A 19,831-nucleotide genomic window follows, 5' to 3' on the forward strand; every position below is an offset into this window, starting at 1 on the left:
TGATGCACATGGCTTTAAAAGTGGCCTGTTGGCTGATAGGGAGGCAGTGTCGTTTTCTGAGGGCAGGCGTAATATGTTCTCTAGTTGTGAGGGCGAACAGGAGTCTGGCCGCAGAGTTTTGGATTTATTGGAATTTCCTGAGCTGATGTGCTGGGACGCCTAAATAGAGGGAGTTGGCATAATCTAAGCGGGAGAGAATAATGGAAAGTATTTCAGAAACTCTATGAGAGTAGGATACGTAAGGGAAGATTCGCCTTAGCGTACGTAAGTAAAAGGCAGAGTCTCGGATCCCATGCACTTCTTTAGGAAGGATGAATATCCACACAATTGATTAGGTGAAAACCACTAGGGTTCTATTATTGTAAAACAGACATGTGGTCTTGTGTGGTAAGCCGACACGTGTTTCGACCACTAGGGTTCTTTTGAAGGCTAGTGTATTTTGGTTGGTGCCCGAAAGGCTCCTGGGCTGTCCAGTCCTATATAGGCTGTAGTAATTGTTTTAAGCTGCCCTCTGTAGGTCTGGGCTGAAATTGGAGTCCTGATAGGTTGAGTTGTGCTCCATCGGTGCATGTATGCTGCTCTTGTTGAGCCGACGCCACGAGATCAGCATAGGCGCACCAACGGAGCACAACGCAGCCTATCAGGACTCCAATTTCAGCCCAGACCTACAGAGGGCAGCTTAAAACGTTAGGAGGGATAGACAGTCTGTGCGTGCTGTTTGGTTATTTACCCATCCATTGAGCGCCCCTGGTCATGTTAGTCTTTATGACCATTCCGATTAATTTCCTGACCCTCCCCACCCCAAACACGTCCCAATGGGATCTCTTGGAGCTAGCGCTATCAAGCAGTAATATCAAACTTTGTTTTTGGCGAAGGCAAGGCTCTACCAGTGTTATGTGGTGGTTTTTGTATCCTTGAGAGCTATCAGTCTTTGTTTGAGAAAGCTACTTATAAAATAGCACTGTCCCGTAAGTCAATCACAATTTACTCATGAAACAAAAAACAGGCTTTTTAGCTAATCTGCATACCCTGAGTGCATTACTGTGTGGCTCCGATCTGGAGGTGAACTTCCAGTGATGAGATCTGGATGGTTCTGTGAATGTGTGGCTTTTTAGCTGAAATGACCCGTTCCATTATCACACTGCGGGTAGAATGTTGATCGTGAGTGTTATTTCAAAGCAGTCTCTGTTACTTAATTGTTTAATTGTAGTTCTAAATGTGCTACTAGCATAATACAGCATAATACAAATGTCTTAACCGCTTCCTCTAAAAGATTGTTCCCTGACCTAATCGAAAGTAGGAAGTTGGCCTCTAGGAGTACCTCTAGGGCAGTCATCTGTAGAACAAGCTGCCTTCTCCAAATCCTGGCCAGTAGAGACCTGCAAAGACTCTTTCTACTAACATAGCATAGAAGATAACAGGATTACATTGGAGTGGAAGCAATAACGTTGTAATCGCTAAGTTTTTACAAACGCCCTTATGTTGTTATGGAGCCACGATGGTGGCGAAGGGGTGTAGTTTAGCCAAGGCGGAACCTGGTGAAGGTGCAGAATCGGGCAGCGGTGGAGTAAACTTAGGGAGAGGGGCCTATACACTTAGTTGGGCCTACGGCAGCAGAAAGCCTAAATACACCACTGCCCACACACACAAACATACACTCGCTCTTGGACAGACTGTACCAACACTGTGTAAGAGCATGTGCACAAGTCTTAGAGGAAGACCAATCTGAAAGATCATCATGGCTTCCTCAACCAATGCGATCAGAGCTGAACCATGACAGCGGGTACGGATGAAGCACGCAGCACCGGTGTGTGGAAGAACTTGAACTATGTGCAAATTAAACATTCCCAGTGAGGCTAAGGTTCATCCCCAGGCACCTTTCCCGCTCAGAAAGCATGACGCCAAGTTCTGACTATCTCACGGGTCACCCCCAGAACACCTGAGCCTGGGAAACCAAGTGTGGGCCACATTGCCCTCACTCACAGGTGAGTCCTTGCAGCTTAGCCGAGCGCCATTGTCCGCCGAGCTGCTGGAACAAGTTATGCTGCCAGCCTTCATCAGGTAGCTTAATCCAAAGTGTCAGTTGGACATGTGGAATAATAATATTAAACCTTTCTAATGCCTTCCCAAGGGCTCCCATTACTAAGGCAGGTAAGGCAAAACCTAAACGTCGTGCTCGTCTTTCAAATGGAGGCGTGGGGTGAGAGAGGGCATGAAACTGGAGCAATGAGCATGGAAGGATTTACAGCAATAAGAGATGTGGTAGCGCACACCTGTACGGTAATGCCCTCAGCGGCCAAGGAAGGTAACCTGACAGCTTAAGGCAAACAAGAAGAGTCTTCCGAGAGTCCCTCTGCAATGTGGGGTGGACATTCACGGTAACAGGATTCAGAACCGGTTCTGTCCTTAAGCTCAGGGGCACCTTTTGAAGTGGAGCCTGTTGAAGTGTACTATTTGCCAATGCGTCCGAACTCACCATTTTCTGATTCTGTGGCTTCCGAGGACACCACGTTCACACCTTCCCTAGATGCCTTTTCAGGGGTTTTGGAAGATGCCTCTTTTTTTTACTAGGCCTCTGAACCACTTTCTTTTTAAGCACAAGATGAAAGCTTCATTTGGACATGCATGTATTTGTGGGAATTGGAATCATTACATTAGGACATTAGAATGTTGGCGGTTGCATTGCAGCCAATGCAGTGGCAGAGGGCAATAATTAGGCGATAATGGTGTTGGGCCGGGCAGTGCCAAGTGGTACAATGGATGGCATTACCAATGGGCGACGGCCTTTGCCATACAGTACAGCCCACCCAGAGGCCATTATCAACATGAGACCCTGTGAATGGCCCTAATGGGTGCAATTAAAAATAAATAAAATACCTGCCCCGTGCCATAGAGGGGGTGTTGTTCAGACCAAGAAGACTGCAGCTATTGTGGCCCTATGAGGAAGTGGAATGTTGGTGCCCTGATGGGCGGGTGGCATGCAGGCCGCAGCATGAAGCAAGCAGTTGAGGCAGCAAGAGGAAAAAAGAAGGAGTTCACATGGAGGGGATACAAACGATGTGGACACGCCTCTGAGGGTGGCACACCAGAGGGCAATGCTTACATTCTGAGCCATCAGAATGACTGTGTCGCATCTCAATTTGGTAATGGATAGTAGAAGTCTTCTCTTTCAACATTCCAATGTTTCTTCCTTGTCTGAAATAGAACATTCTACTCTCATGGTATGGAATGCTCTAGTTGAAATGATGCCCCCTCCTCGGGCCATTGGTAGTTGATAACGCCCCTCGGCCCACATTACTGCTTAGTAATCCTCTCGTCGGTTTCTTCAAATATATTTTGTTGAATCAGTGTTTATAGCTACGAATAATAACAACACTTCACTTCAGAAACTTTATGCCAGCGTTACTATTATGCTTCAGAGATCATGTGCAAAATCACCTGTTCTTCCTGTTATGTGAGTTAGATATATTCTAATGATGTAAACATTTCAAATATTGCAAATGTCAGACCTTGCGCAAGCAATATAATTTTTGAAAAGCGACCCACGAGGATGGCTTACTGCCCGCTTTAATGATCATGGAGTTTAAGGAGCAAGCTTTGATGCTACTGCTCAACATAGTTAAGGCTTCTCTCACGAAAGGACTATCTTCATGTAGCTTAAAATAGGCACAAAGACTATGGGCCTCATTACAAGTTTGCCAGTCCAGGAATTACGGTACTGGTAAGCTTGCCGGTACCGTAGTTCCCGGACCTGCAAACTATGAGTTGGACCTGGCGGGCAGAGCGGCACCCGCGAGCACAGCATGTCGGATGAACCAGCACCATTCATGGATGGTGCTGCTGCATCTGATCCCCGTTCCCATTGAGCCCTATAGGGCTCAATGGGAACGGGGAGCATTGCATTCCGCACGCCCGCGTATGCGCAATCGGCAGGGCCGTAATGACCTGGTAATTACCCATTCACGGGTCACGTAGTTTTTCGGAAGTTTGGCGGCAGCCTGCCGGTTTTACCGGCCACGCTGCCGCCAAACTTATAATGAGGCCCTATACTTTGAAAAAATAAATACTATTTGAGATCTGATGGACACAGTCATTTCCACCCTATCATTCATTTACCATTTTTAGACAAAATGATGGTGAGTGGTCGCGATTTGCTTCATTGATCATCATACTTTGCTGTGGACATAGCAAGTCGGCTTGGTTGTTGCGCAGAGATGGCCACTCTTCACGTGATGGACAGTGCCCTTCTGATGCTAAATAGGGTATGCATGTCTGCTTGTTCGATTGGTTCGCTCTGCTGTGTTTGACATGGCCAACTATGGTACTCTCCTGTCCACTCTTGAACAGCAGATGCAAATGCGGGGGAGGGTAGAGGGTCATGGGTCTTTGAGTGATTTTCACCATGCGTATCTAGGCAAAGACAGTTCGTCCAGTGGAACCCTTCAGATTGCCCCACCTTCTAATCACGTGTGGGATGCAGTGCACCAGCACCCAATCTTGTTGCTGATAATTGGTAGCCTTAACATTGCCGGTGTGTAGAGGTGGGCTTTAGTGACAGTCACGTCACGTCACATGGGTATCTCTATTAATCAAGTTGCCACTGGATGGTATATCTTGGTTCCAGGGGGCATGCACATTACCCCTGTTTCTATTCCAGGTGAAAAATGTAAGATTTGATTTAAAAAACATACTTTCATCTTTTACTAGCGCAGTGAGCAGCATGCCCCTGCAGCAGCATGATCCTGGTTATTGTGCATGCGTGGTGGTGCAGGCTGGCCAGGAGTGTGGTGCAGTTTCTGCTCTGTTGCAGAGCTTGCGGGAAGCACTCAGCATTGCTTCAAGTTGATTTGTACGTGGAACATGTATCCCACTGGAATTGTGCTCCTGAGTTTCCCACGCCAATTTGGCACTTCATTGTTACTGTTCCTAGGCGTTCCACTATAATTCTTCCCCACTTTGCTTTTCGTCCACGCTGACCCACTGCAGTTCTGCTTCTAGGCGTCCCTATGGGAATTTTAAAATGGAGTGATGTCATCCCACTCTATACTTCGTACCTGCTGTTGACTTCTCCCATGTCTTCCCCCTTGTGATTTAGGACCAGGAGGGCACACTTTCGGCTGCTAGGAACACTAGCCCATTCAAGGGTGCCTCAGAAATTCTCAGTCCAAAGATACTTTTGGGTACTTCTGAACTGCACACCACAGCACAACAGCAAAGATATCTTGCGTTTAAACTTTGGTTTCCTGGAAGCTGCTCGGCGGGTCATGGGATTAGCGCTGCAGTATCAGTAGTTGGCTTTGCTTATGATCGAAATTGCCACAGTATCTGGGCGTCTTTGAACTTTTGACCTTTGTTCTTGATAAATGAAAACATCCTTGCCAAATGCTTCCGCTTGGTTCATCTTGCTTTGGTCCAAGAATTTCATCTCTAGGGGCACAATAAGAATGCTGCTGAATGCCCCTCTTAATCAAGGCCCCGGTTCCCAAAACGAATGAAATAATACCAGAGTCCTATTCTATCATTCCTAACTGAAGTATTTAGGTGATTGGCCTGCTGTGAGCATTCCTATTTTTTCAAAGTAAATGTTTAACTGCTGCAACGTTAATGTATGGTATTGTAGCTGGAATTACCATGGTGGCTGCACCAGACTTGCCCTCCAAAAGATTCTCCTTAAAGCCTTTAAAGCATCCTCATCCTAATTACAGGACCACAAAAGAATCCTGTGTTTTAATTTTTTCGTCACTATCTGACTGTGTCAGGAGAGGCTAAATAGTGTGCCTGCTGCCTTCTTTAGATGTTGTAGCCATTTTGCAGGCTCCTTCTTGGGAACCAAACCCTGTTTCCCTGTTACCAGTGGTCACGATCAAATATTGATAGGGGAGAAAACCAAATGTATCAACTACAGGAAAGTGCGATCGGTGCAAGGTTGTCTAGAGTCACCAGTGCCATAGTGTGAGCCCAGAGTGGTCTTTGCCTGATAAATGCACTCTTTCCAGGAGGTTAGCACTTGTCGGCATGCATTAGCTCTAAAATGACCACAGTTACCCAAGTAAAAAATGGAGCACTCAAACAAATTCCTAACTGACCACAATGAATCGTTTTGTATAACGCGTGTGCAGCCTCTGACATCTAAGAACATTGCAGACTTAAGAAATTGGGTGTGATGCTATTTGCACCCAGCCTTATTGTCCAATAGTAATAGAATACATTTTGCTGCTAATATCCCAAAAATGTATTAACAATATTCATAGAGTGTATTTCTGGTTTAATCTTGATTACCGGCGATACGTGTTTTGACATAAGCGTCATTCTCAAGGCTAGGTCCGAAATATCATGTCCCAAAATATTATATCAGGACTGATTCGGTGTATGCCCTGTAGGTCTGCTACTAAGTCTAAGTCCCAGTTGGGTTTCCAGAGAATGTGAAAAGTCTCAGGGATAGATCCCTCACACCACGGTAGCAGACTTACTGTCTGTTGATACATTTTTGGGATATTAGCAGCAACATTTATTGTATTACTATTGGAAAATAAGGCTGAGCGCGAAAAGCATCATACCAAATTTCTTGTATCTGCTACTGAGGGTGGGTGGGGGTTTACCACCATGTGACTGCTATGCAGCGAGCCTCTGTAATCAGACTCAAGCGCTTGAGCGCACTTACTCCTCAGTTTTAACCCTCACTCTTCTTCCAGACATTGCAGACTTGTTACTGGTTGATCTCATGTAGCTGAATGCCACTTGACCCTCTAAGAAACTGAATGCCGACTGCAGGGAGTTGCCTAACTAGTTAGCATGGTGGAGTCTCGTTCATTATCAGAATTAACCAGAAAAATCTCTCCATCAACTAAAAAGGGCCCTACAATACCGAATCACAATGTAGAAAGAGCTATCCATCTGTCAATCCTTTCTGTGTCTGGACCAGATGAGGTTTCCCTCCTTCACTACTAACCAAAGCCAGACTCCTTCTCTTTCAGATCCGCCAGAGTGCCAACTGACTATGTAAGTGGTAGCAGAGCCACTGAAACCCCAATAGCATAACATAACATATAACACAATATAACATAAAGTAACATACTTATTACAAGGGCTCTTCTTTATTATTGAGACAGCAAATGGAGCATCCCCTTTTCACTGCTCTTGCTCAGGGAAGTATTTGAAGAGGATTCAGCAGGAAGCTCTGGGTAAGCAGGTAACGCATTTAACGCTTTTTGCAAAATGTCTTAATTAAATGTATTGCATATGAATTATCAGGTATTTTAGCACTTTATAACAGCATTTGTGCACTTATTTTAACATGTATCCGGATTCCTCTATTTCTAATTAACACAGCAAAGGAACAGGCTTTTTTCTCTGCCCTGGCTGTGAAGAGGTACTTGATGAGGCGGCGTGCACAGTGGGTTCATTGGTAGTGCACCAAAAGCAAGCCCTTCTGTGCCTATTCATGAGCTCACTGGGACTTATTATTACCCACAGTACAGAGTAGCATCACTTACACACCAGTGGCATTGGGCTCAATCCAAACCCAGAAGTATTTAACACATTGATCTTCGAGGATAGATTCCAACAATGCGCACCCTACCACACACGGAAGATGCAGCCACACATGCACTAAATAGCTGCCTTACTCAATGCACAAATAGAAACAAGAACAAGATTCACATCTGAATTTCAGATCACAAAATTGGTGTTTTATTTGTACAGAGGCATTGACTATTCATCCCTGCTCCCCGGTGCTACGAGATATGCTGCCCCATGTTCTGAAATCTTACTTAGAAGTCTCCCAAACAGCAAAGCAGGGTAATCCACCTACACCTTCCTAGAAAACATGTTTATACCAAAACCTGATGCTTCAGATGGGCGCACACTTCTGTGAAAAGTAGTCTGTGTTTTCAATGCTTTCATGGCCTGATACAATATTTTGCTGTACATTTGTAATGCTGCAAACTCAATAACCTTTCTCATGTTAATCTCTGCCTCATTGCTCACCAGCAAAATAAATGAATTTATTTTAGTATAGGGTTGCCAATTGGCCTGACTCCGCTTTTGCCACAAATCTAGCCAAACTATGGGCCTCATTCCGAGTATGGCGGTAAGGGATACCGGTCACCGTTAACGAGACCGGTGCCGGTAATCCCTTACCGCCACATTCCGAGTTCCCTTTGCGCCCTCGTCCCTAACGCAGGCATTAGGGACGAGGGCGCAAAGGGGCTTTTTAGCCAATAACGGTCACCGTAAAGTACGGTCACCGTTATTTGCAATTTCCCCATTCCCATTGAGTCCTATGGCGGCTCATTTGGGAATGGGGAAGATCCCTGGGGAATGGGAAATTACCGCCCTGGTCAACTCGGAATAGGGCGGTAATTTCCCATTCCACCAGGGTGGTGCCGGTACGGGTCCGGTGCCGACCAAGGCGCTACTACCGCCATTGGTTAGCGCCGGACTCGGAATGAGGCCCTATGTCAGGGTTTATTATACATTTTAAATATTTCACAATTTAGGCGACCAAAATACTGGAGCTGACAAAGTAAGATTAGAATGACCAATACAAGTCATTTCCAGGTAGCTTTAGAAAGAAATCAAAAGTGATTAGATCTGATGCGCAAAGCTGGAAATACTTTCGACCTATCCTTCAGTTATGATAACTTGCTTATGTTGTAAACAATGTTCCCATTTTGCTGTTCAGGCCACTATGCTGTAGCTTTTCAACAAAACACAGCATTATGAAGCTCTTAATCTGTGGCAAAATATACAGATATCCAGGGTAAGTAACAGAAGAATATTTTGAATACAGAATTGCTGAGTGACTTGGACAATTTGAAATTAAACAATAATGATTAAGTAGACATGAAGATTTAGGGCCTCATTACGAGAATGGAGGTAGCCATGGAGCTATTAGCTCCATAGCTGCCTCCGTTCCGGGCTCCATTCCCGGGTTCCTGCAATGGGGACTTACCGGGTTACTCTGACATAGGAGCACTCGGTAATTCCTCCTTGCAGGAACCCATCCCCGTACCCATTCGAGCCCCCATAGGGCTCAATGGGAATGGGCAGGGAGGTAATAACGGGCAGATTACATCTGGCCCGTTATTGCCTCCCTCTTCCCCTCGCGGGACCCGGAAAGCACACCTGGTTTTACCAGGCATGCGATCCGGGTCCCGCGATGGGAAGCTCGTAATTGGCGCTCCTGGAATGAAGGGGGCCGGTCCCGTACCGGCCCCCTTCATTCCGGGAGCGCCAGCCTTACAATGAGGCCTTTACTCTTTTACCAGTTTTCCTAGCCAAGCACTTAACAAATCATGTCCAATTACTGCAATAGAATATGGCTGTTAAAATGCTTACCACAAAATGATTTATATCTGACGAGAAGAATCTTGGAACACCAATGGTGATTCCAAAGAGGACAAATTGGGGGTCATTCCGAGGTTGGAGGTAAGTGGCCGGTAAAGGATTACCAGCATCGCTTACCGCTACGGGCTATTCTGACCAACCAGACCGCTATTTACAGCACCGTAAAGTACGATGCCGTAAATAGCGGTATATGTGCGCGCGCGCCACAATGAGCCGAAATTAGCGGCATGGCGTAAACCGGAGCTGATCCCAAGTAATGCGGATATGCAAATAATGGCCTCCTGAAGGCCGAAAAAGACCTTACCGGCATGGAGTACATACCGGCATCTCCGAGAAGGTGTTATAGACCCTGAGCAATGTTACCAAGTGCCACAGGTGCACACAATTAGCACAGGTGGAGGCAATGGAGTCAGGGCCAGTACAAAAGGAGCACACCCACACACCTCGCCCCCTCCCACACCAAGATGATACCAATAGTGGTAGCATAACTGGAGCTGGTGGCCCTGCTTGCAAGGCCTCAACTACAACAACAACAACAACAGGCCCCACCACAGAGGAGATTCAGGAGGAGAAGGAGGGAGAGACAGGCCCAGCATGCCCCACCAGTGCAGCCACCGTTACCACGCCGGCAGCCCCCAATCTCTCACAACAGAGCCACACCCTTCAACCTGACACCGGAGCAGGCCCACACCCTGTACCGGCTTGACCGTGACACCATCACCACTGTAGTGGACCTGATACACAACGACATAATGAGCCTCATATAAATACGTACCGCCATCCCCCCTCTACTGAAGGTAATGTCTGTTCTGCACTTCCTTGCCACAGGCACCTACCAGCACTCAGTGCGGCACAAGCATGGCATATCACAACCCATATATTCACGGATACTGACCCAAGTGCTGGATGCCCTCTTCAAGCACACAAGGGACCACATATCGCTACCACGGACTCCCCAGGAGATATTCGATACAAATGTTGCCCTCCATGCATTGGCAGGCATGCCAAATTGTATAGGTGCACTTGACTTCACCCATGTGTAGTTGGTGGTCCCGCATGCCATGCAGGTGGCGTATCGCAACCACAAGCAATACCACTCCATCAACGTGCAGATGGTATGCAACGCCAGCAAGATCATCACACATTGCTATGCCCGACATCCCGGATCAACTCATGACTCTTTGGTCCTGCGGAACTCCACGCTACCACGCTATATGGAGCAACATGCTGGACCACGTGTCTGGCTGCTTGGTGAGTTGCCTGACTGGGCCATGGCAGTGCATCAGGGTTGTGAGGTGTGTGGCTACATACACCACCTGGGTGGGAAGGGGGGGGAGAAGCATACTCCACCTGCGTGGAAATGTTGAAGGCAGTGCACGATGTGCATCTCACCGAACACTGAGCCCCCCAATGCAAGTGAAACGACACATGACTACCAAATTCCACAGAACACAGCACATCAATGATTTGACCCCAAGAGTGCTGCATGCATATACGATGCACTTGGTCCAAGATGTGAGTGCACACCATAAACCATCTTTAGGATGCCACCCCTCCATCATTCCATTGCACAGGACACATAGCGGGGCTAGAAATGGGGTCAATCCATCCAGGGACATGTGCATATGGGCAGAAATCACCTGCTGCCATGTATGTCTAGTTCAGTTGTCTGCCATGAATGTACAAACACTTACCTTCATTACCCTCTCATGCAGGTGATGGTGGCTATCCCTTGAAGCCGTGGCTCATGACCCCTGTCCGAAACCCACAGAACAGGCACGAGGAGGACTACAGTCGTTCCCATACCCGTACACGTGTGGATATTGAGCAGATCATTGGCCCGTTGAAGACACGATTTCGTTGCCTCAGCCGGTCGGGTAGGGCACTCATCTACAGCCATGAGAAGGTGTCCAAGATCACCATGGCATGTGTAATGCTGCACAATATGGAATATATAGGAACTTTTGGATGAGTCAAGCAGTAAGACCCAATAAGTGGCTCTCTTGGGTGGGCAAGGTTTGGGAAGATAAAGCTCAAACATCTGCCCTCTCTCTTCATGTCCTGCCTTTTCTTCTAATATTTTGCACTCTCCATTGCTTCTGCCACTACTTTTCCCCATTCACTTTACTCCTATACATCTGCCCTATCCCTCAAAATGTGCTCTTCTCCTCACACCCTAATTTCCAGGCCCAGCTTTGATTGTCCCCTATCCCGGATCATCGCCCTGCTTCCAATCCTTCACCATCTGTACACCCCGCCCTTTGAACTGCCTCTTCCCCACAAGAGCCAAAACATTGCCTCTCGCTTTGGCTTTTACAACTTCTCTAAAACCCATCTTCCTAGCCAAGGGTGGTGCACCGGAAGGCTGCACAGAAGTCAAATCTCGCAACTATCATAGCCCGCCTTCTGCATTATATTCAAATGCACAAATCAGTATTCAGCGTAAATAATGTCAATCTCTCTGCACATTGTGTTGATATTCAATGTTGCTCATCTGTGGCATCCCCACTCAATGTTCTTAAATGTATTTTCCCCCACTTTTACAGGATCATCAACTCCATCATCCTCTGCAAAACGCCCAGCAATGGCTTGCTCCGCTCCCTAACGTTGCCCTCTAGTGCAGTGTTTTGGTTGTAGCTTTTATCCTCTTGCTCAGTAGATACAAATACAAAGTCTGCTGTGACCAGGATTCCCCACAGACTCTCCGGCATGGCCCTCAAAGGCAGCCCACGGATGCCGCAGTGAAGAGGTGTTGACCTGGGCCCCGGGCCTCTGCTCTATGGAGACACAAACCTCACCACTGATGTGACTTGGCCTGAGAGCCATCCCGATAAGGACGAAGTACATTTGTGCACTTGAAAGAAGTGCTAGCTTGCTCCAGTTCTCTTAAACGCCCTTATGTAATAAGGCTGTGTGCATAGGAACCCGTCCAGTGCATCAGTTATGATGTGCGCCAGGTGTGTAATTATGCACAGAGGCATTTCACTTAATGCCACTGCACACTGGAGTTGACTGGTAATGAAATTACGTTAGCATTGCCACATTAGTCACATGTTATCATCGGCAGGCCTTCAGTGGTTGACTGCACACATCATTTTCTCATATGCGAGTGTATGAGCTGTACTGCTAGTCACAGAAAAAGAAATGGCAGTTGTTTTTTGTTGCAATTGTTTGCATTCTATTTAATACAAGGTGAAAACAACCCACTTTTTTGTAGCAATTTGCATTGTAATTAAATATATGCTGGCCATATACCTTCAATTTCTGATTATTTATATTTTGTCCATAACCCGTTATTCTAGCTTGTAAAGGCACCCCACCTACCTAGACACTGCCCCAGCCTTGTTAAATTGAATACAGAGTGCTTGAGTCCCCCAGAATTCTTACCTATTGTGAATTACAGGCAACATTACTGAAACTTTGATCCATGCAACAGAACTCAACACTCCTGCACAAGGCACACATATTTTTGAATGAAGATGTGTTGACTTACCCAGAACTTTGCTGTAGTAGTCATCCCATCCACCCCAGATGGACTGAAACGCAGCATCTTGGACTAGGTAGGATACAAAATTCTGTACTCTTTCAGTCAGAGACATCACATCCGAAAATTCAGACAGCGTGGCCGGCACGTAGGATGGGGGCGCCGGTATCTTCCCACAGTGCCGCTCCACGGTAGACGCTGGTGTGAAGCGAAGGGTGTAAACAAATGGAAGCCCCAGTGTCACAGCGATGAGGTCACCACAGATATTGACGGGGTCTGATAAAAGTACATCAAACTTGCTCTTGCCCAGCCTCGTCATTAAAGCCCCGTTTTCCAGCACTGCGTTGCAAAGGTTTCTATTGTACTCATTTAACCGGAGAGCCAGTTGACTGAACCGCTTGTAGAATTGCCATGTATTCAGGTGTTGCTTCTCATACATCCAGACCTTCATAATGTCCTCAATAAGTGTGTTTACGTGGTCCTGTCCAAAGGGAACTTGGAAAATTTCATACCTTACCAGCGAGGCTGTGCCACTGGGCTTCACATAAGGCGAGGCGGAGGACACTACGACTGTGACATTGTGGCCTCTGTCAATGAGTTCTTGAATGATGATCTTAACATTCAACCAATGGCTGCCTTCGGTGGGCCAGATAAGTACATTCCCGCAAAGAACTGCTCCGGCCAGAATTACCTGAAGAAGTATCACTTGGGGCAGCTTCTTTGATGTAACCGCATCCATCAACAGAGCCATATTGAGTCACGTGAAATGTGGATATGTCCTCAAGTCGATGGTTTTCTGGAATGCTAAAATGAATGCTAACTTTGCCGAACAAACTCACCTAATGATTATGGAACAAAGCTTCATATCATGCTCCTTAGAAATAAGATAGTTTCAGCATAATTCACTGGAAAATAAAATACAATCCTGTTTTTAGTTTTTTAAAGTTGCCAGCAGATTGTTTAATAGTTCAGATAGCTTGTATTCTGCCGTCCAATCAAACCCTTCATTTACTTGTTACTATGTAGCTAAAACTACCATGGTAAATCTGGACCCAGGAGTAACTCTGAGTTACACTCAGGGAGAGGCTATTTGATTCTCAAAGAAGTTACCAGTTTTAACTCTGGCATACTCTCTCTTTCCAGGAGAAAGTCATCATTACCACAGGTGAACTGAAGTCTCTCTCTCCAGCAGTTACTGAGAAGTAAGTCAGAGTTAATACGGGTAGCGTCTTCGTGAACTGAAGTCTCTCTCCAGGAGTAAGTGAAGAGTGAGTCAGTGTTAGTACAGGTAACGTCTTTGTGAACTGAAGTCTCTCTCCAGGAGTAAGTGAAGAGTGAGTCAGTGTTAGTACAGGTAACGTCTTTGTGAACTGAAGTCTCTCTCCAGGAGTAAGTGAAGAGTGAGTCAGAGTTAATACGGGTAGCGTCTTTGTGAACTGAAGTCTCTCTCCAGGAGTAAGTGAAGAGTGAGTCAGTGTTAGTACAGGTAACGTCTTTGTGAACTGAAGTCTCTCTCCAGGAGTAAGTCAGAGTGTAGCAGCTTGACAAAGATATAAGGTTTAAGGTAGCTTGTCCTGTGTTTATCGTAACTATGCCCGCCCAATCTGGGCCAGTTAACTGGGACTAGTGCCTTGATTCCCACGGGTTTGTGTGCGCTCTACAAATGTTAAAATAAATAAATAAAATATATCTGAGTTGATGTGCCATAATTATGCTTCTCTTTCGTTGATGCTTTCACAACCATGAAACCACCAGACTCAACAGAAGCTTTTTTAGGTGTGTATCTCTGCGGTATTTAAGTATTATTCTCACATAATAGGTGCATCTTAAGCCAAAGTATTCCACCCAGCACACCGCTAATACCACCAAAGGCAATTCTGTGCCAGCACAATGATGCTATTCGTGTGCCCATGGACAGTGCTTAATGCTATTCAGTGATGATACATGGCGGTAACATGTTTCTGCAGACTTATTTTTCTTGAAGATCCACTCTCACCACCTTGACATCACAGATGCCCATTGAGTGTAGATAATTAGGCTATCAAAACACTGATTATTTGTCCTGGCTCTAGCTTTCAAAAATGTTCATCTTAGGGAAATGTATGGGAGAGACTTAGGGCCTGTGCTACTGGGATATCACAGGCGGCAGCCGTACGGTTATTTCCAATCCCCATGGAGTCCTATAGGACTTGAAATTCGATTGAGAAAGTGCAGTCTCTCACTTGTGGTGCTTGGAATTGGATCGAGAAAGTGTAATTTCTCAACAGGGGCATTTGGAATGCGATAGAGGGCGTGCAATCTCCCAACACTGGCAGCTGGAATCCGATTGAGAAAGTGCAATCTCTCAACAGGGGCATTTGGAATGCGATAGAGGGCGTGCAATCTCCCAACAGTGGCAGCTGGAATCCGATTGAGAAAGTGCAATCTCCCAACAGTGGCATTTGGAATGCGATAGAGGGCGTGCAATCTCCAAACAGTGGCAGTTGGAATCCGATTGAGAAAGTGCAATCTCTCAACAGTGGCATTTGGAATGCGATAGAGGGCGTGCAATCTCCCAACAGTGGCGGATTCTCTCAACAGTGGCAAACGGAATCTATGTGGCTTCATTAAGCTCCCAGTCAAGATGGGTGCTTTTTTTAACTGCACATGTACACAGTGTTGGACTCCTATCTGGAAAGCATTCTTATCGCGGGCAATGTTTCTGAGCATATGTAGTGTGCTTATGGCCATCCTTAAAATCTGTGCATATCACTGCTCCCATTCTAAGTGCAGCCTTTTTAGCTTTGCATCTGCACTGACTTTGTCTACGGTTGTAAGAGTAAAAACCGTTGGCATTTTAAATGTTTCCTATATTTAAAATACCACTGAGTTATAAGTTGGGATCAAATGGGATATTTCATGAGGTCCAAAAAGAACCCATTTGTAAACCATGCTTGACGTTTTTGTATCCCTTCCGTAAATGACTTTACAATCACAGTTCATAGTTAGTGGTATTTTAAAAATGGCAGTTATTAACAATGCCACATATTTTTACTGTTACCGGCATACTCAATTGAGGCCCTAGTCTCGGCGCTCGTATCCCACACTTTGTTAGTAAAGGGGAATTAAATTACAAACGACATATTTAAAATATATGCCTACTTTTAGGGATCACTATTCTACCTGGGAGCACTTTGAACATTCTGGAATGTTGTTGCTCTTTGGGAGAAGTCAGGGTTGGAACAAATCTGGATATTGTTTTCAGAAAGCCAACATGGTTGTTTTTTAAGAGATCACAACGTGCGAGCCAACCTGTGGCAAATTGGCTTTTAAAATTTGAGGATTCTCTTTGGCATTGTTAATTACAAGCCTTTCATCTTATATGGCAACATTTCACCCAAAAATGCTGTAATCCAGTAACAGGCTGTTTACCTCAAGCCCAGTCACACTATTTTGTAGTTGTTTGTCTGCAAAGCAAGTCCCTACAAGCCCCGCTCCAACAAATCATTGCGATCAAGTCACACTAACAAAACCCACTTGTGAAAATTCAGAGAGCAATACAGCAAAGCGTATGACACCTAATAGAAAGCGATGTAAAAGATAACCCTTTTGCCAATTGATGGTGAAAAGTGGGATTCACAGGTGGGCACTCACCTGGCTGTTCCCTTCGTTGATCAGGCACCGCTGAAAGGGTGAGCAGGAACAGAGTGTTCGTCAGCGCGCGGCGCTCTTATAAATAGAGGTGTGTCCCAATATTGTCCTTTCGGCTCAAGACAGTAACATGATAGCTAAGGCTCACACGATTATAGACTTCACAAACTGCTATATCTGATGACATTTTCGAAACTTTCTTGAGTCTTAAATCTTAAAGGGGTGATAAATAATACGAGTGCTCACCTAACAGAGACGCATTTCACGTTGGTAAGGGTTTTCCCATATTGAATAAAACTCTCAAAAGCAGATTAATACACAGTGCTGATGAGAAGCCTTTCCCATGACTACCCAGCAGACAAGACTACAGGCGGATAAACACAGATGGATTCCAGGGAAACACAGTGGCGACGATTCATAGAAAAAGCGCAAATTCCATGCAAAGTACTTAGCACGTAAAGCAACTTTGCGCCTACTAGCATGCACATTTTTTTTGCATGTTCCACGTATTCATGGATTTCTAACTGCAAAGTAACCCGAGGCGCAACGAAAATAGATTAGCGGGCGGAATGCCCGTAAGACGCCCACACGCAAACCAAAACCAGCGATATATAGGAACAATTGTGCCTACCTTATCCCCACCATCCTGCACCCCAGCAATACTGCAGCCCATCCCCCCGCAACCAAGGCAGCACCCCGGTGAGACTGCATATGATCCCCATAACCCAAAACTGCACCCCGTTAAACTGCGTTCCATTTCACGTTACTCAAGGCAGCGCCCGGTTACTCTGCGTAGGAAGCCTAGTAATTCAAGGCAGCAGCCCATTAATCTGCATAAGATCACCCCTAACTGCAAGCAGCACCTCAACTACATGCCATCACCCCTAAATTACTATGTAAATGTTACCTTTGCACGTCGGTTCCTATGTGCTTACTGATTTGCGCCTCCTATCATGTGGCTGTAAGATCACAAGGTTTTTCGTGAGTTCCCGGCGTGAAGTTGCATGTTGAAATTCATGACTAGGATTGCACTTGACTGGGCATGCACTTCCTTTGTGTGGCCCATCCCTCAACACGCCCACGTTTATTCCTTGTTCTTCCTAATTTTTCCGAGAGAATGGGGAATAGGAATGTTCCTCCCTGTATTTATTTCTTTGCATAGGCCCATCCCACACTTTGCGTTGAGTGTCGCGCAAAGCGCTCGACTGTACGCAAAGATGTGATGGACCTGTGCAAAGTCCGTGAAAGGCATGCAAAGTTTGATCCATGAATCAGTAAAAGGACTTTTGCGCACTGAAAAGTGTGCAAAGTCACTTTTCAGTGTGCAAACAATTCTATGAATCGGGTCCAGTGTGTTAGATTCTTCTTTGAAAACATATGAAATATATTTTCATCTGAAATCCTCTAAGTAGATGCAGAGGCATGTCCAGTTTCTCTTCTCGAAGAACATAAACTACACAGCTCTCTTGTTCTATAGCTGTCAGTCATTCCCTGCAATTCCCAATGACCAAAGTAGACAAATATTGACCAGCCAAGCACCCGGTATGTCATGGTAAATTCTGAAACACTGAGTTCTTCAAGCCAGAGATGATTTTAGGTATGATCTCAGGAATCAAGAAGAATTACAGAAGTATGTCAGATAAGAGTTGTGTCCTTTCTTCAGTCTTGATACGTCATGTTATCTATTACCCTTTCTACTATCTGAAAAAAAGGGAATAAGCATTGGATATAGGATGAGTACTACAGTTCCATGCAGCCAGAACATCTCTGTCTGAAAATGAGTGAGTTTATATTTAGATCTAAGGTTGTCATGTCCCTGCCTTCAGAACATTGATGAAGAACAGAAAGCCAAGGCAACGAAAGACATGTCTGTCCCAGAAAAGTCCCACTGGAACGCTGAGGAATTCCAGGAAGAATACACAAAAATACAGGAAAAGCACTGTCTGTCTAAATCAATAGAGGAAGGAGGAGCAAGAGGCAGCCTTCCAAATGGAAAATATTCTAACAGACTCCAATCAGAAATCAAGGGTCGAATTACTCACTGAAATTGAGGGAAAATGCAGTCTAAAAGAAGAGGGAATACATATTGAGGAGAAATATTATTTGAGGCAAGATTGACTGGATCAGATAACCCATAGAAACACTAACCGACTCCTGTGGATGATTGTAACTCTGTCCAAAGCCATAGAATGTGGCCCGCTAGTAAATAATCGTGCCTGAGTGAAGGCAACCACGTGTACCCCGGAGAAATGTATTTGATTTTTTTTAGAAGGGAGGGCAGGGAATTTTCTTTTCTTCTTTCAACACACCTGCAATTAGCCAATTCAAATATATCCTGTGCTTATTTTCTGATATGTTCCTAGCTTATCCACCATCCCGCTACAAGAAACAGTCATGGGGAACCCATGCAATTTTCTGTCACACATTGAGTTATCAGCACACCTATGTAATGCCTTTGAGATAGCTCCAGAGAATTGCAAAAGGTAAAGACAACTGCCTGAAAGAAGGGTGGAGAGACAGGTATAAATTGAGCTGCACTGAAGAGAAATGTGGTACAGAAAAGGGGATGTCGAAAAAAGTGGAACAAAAGAGGTTGAAAGAGAGAAACAATAATGTTGAACCAAAGGTACAGAGTCAACATTATTTATTTATTAATGCATTTATTAAGCACTGGTTACAGGTAGTGGTATCAATTGTGACGCTTATGGAAGAATAGGTACATGCGAACAGTTGAAACGATTGCCCCTTCGAGGAGAAGAGTAAAGTCTTAAGATGTTTCCTGAATTTCCAGTAAGATTGTTCGGATCTCAATGTCAGAGGTTAGTAGTTCCAATTCTTGGCAGCAGTGACTGGGAACCCCCGTCCCCTGATCTCTTTCTCTTGAATCTTGAGATGGTAAATTGGTGAGAGTAGAGCGAGTGGGTGGGCCTTGATGAATGAGCCTTGGTGAATTTCTGTGACAGGTACCTCAGGCATTTGTGAGTGAAGACTAGGGTCTTGAAGATGATGCGCTCACAAGTAGGTAACCACTGAGCATTTACATCCAGAAAATCCTGAAGGGTCAGTGGTAATTCAAAAAAGTACTTCTTTCAGTACACAACACAGAGTCAGTGTTGAGATGGAAAGGAACATTGTCCTTTCCTTCAGTTGTAGTCAGAGGATAAAGTTCATACACCAGAATACCACATGCACAGACTACATCCCAAGATGGCCAAACCGTGCTTTTATATAAGTTGCCAAATCCTGTAGCTCATGATCTCTCTTGCTATAGTTCGACATCCAATTGTATTTTTTCTGCAGAACAGATGTGTGTTAAATTTGCTAAATTCTCTGAGATAGTGGAGATAGTGGAAGTGAGGTACTGTTTGA

At 45.3% G+C, this 19,831-nt stretch overlaps 1 protein-coding gene across 4 annotated transcripts in view; it reads right to left on the reverse strand.

Moving 5' to 3' along the window:
• Positions 1–19,831, reverse strand: part of LOC138515788 (UDP-glucuronosyltransferase 2A1-like) — a 428,107-nt gene that overhangs the window by 314,053 nt on the left and 94,223 nt on the right. Inside the window, exon 4 of one of the 4 annotated variants that reach the window (XM_069630513.1) lies at positions 12,842–13,468. The exons of 2 other annotated variants lie outside the window; for them this stretch is intronic. In XM_069630513.1, coding sequence (XP_069486614.1) covers positions 12,842–13,468 — 627 coding nt within the window. Of the gene's footprint in view, positions 1–12,841; positions 13,599–19,831 lie in introns of those variants that run through there. One more of the 4 variants, XM_069630509.1, reaches the window with a different exon arrangement.

The sequence above is a fragment of the Ambystoma mexicanum genome, chromosome 6q (genome assembly GCF_040938575.1).
Source record: "Ambystoma mexicanum isolate Mex_15411 chromosome 6q, UKY_AmexF1_1, whole genome shotgun sequence".
Classification (NCBI taxonomy): Eukaryota; Metazoa; Chordata; class Amphibia; order Caudata; family Ambystomatidae; genus Ambystoma; species Ambystoma mexicanum.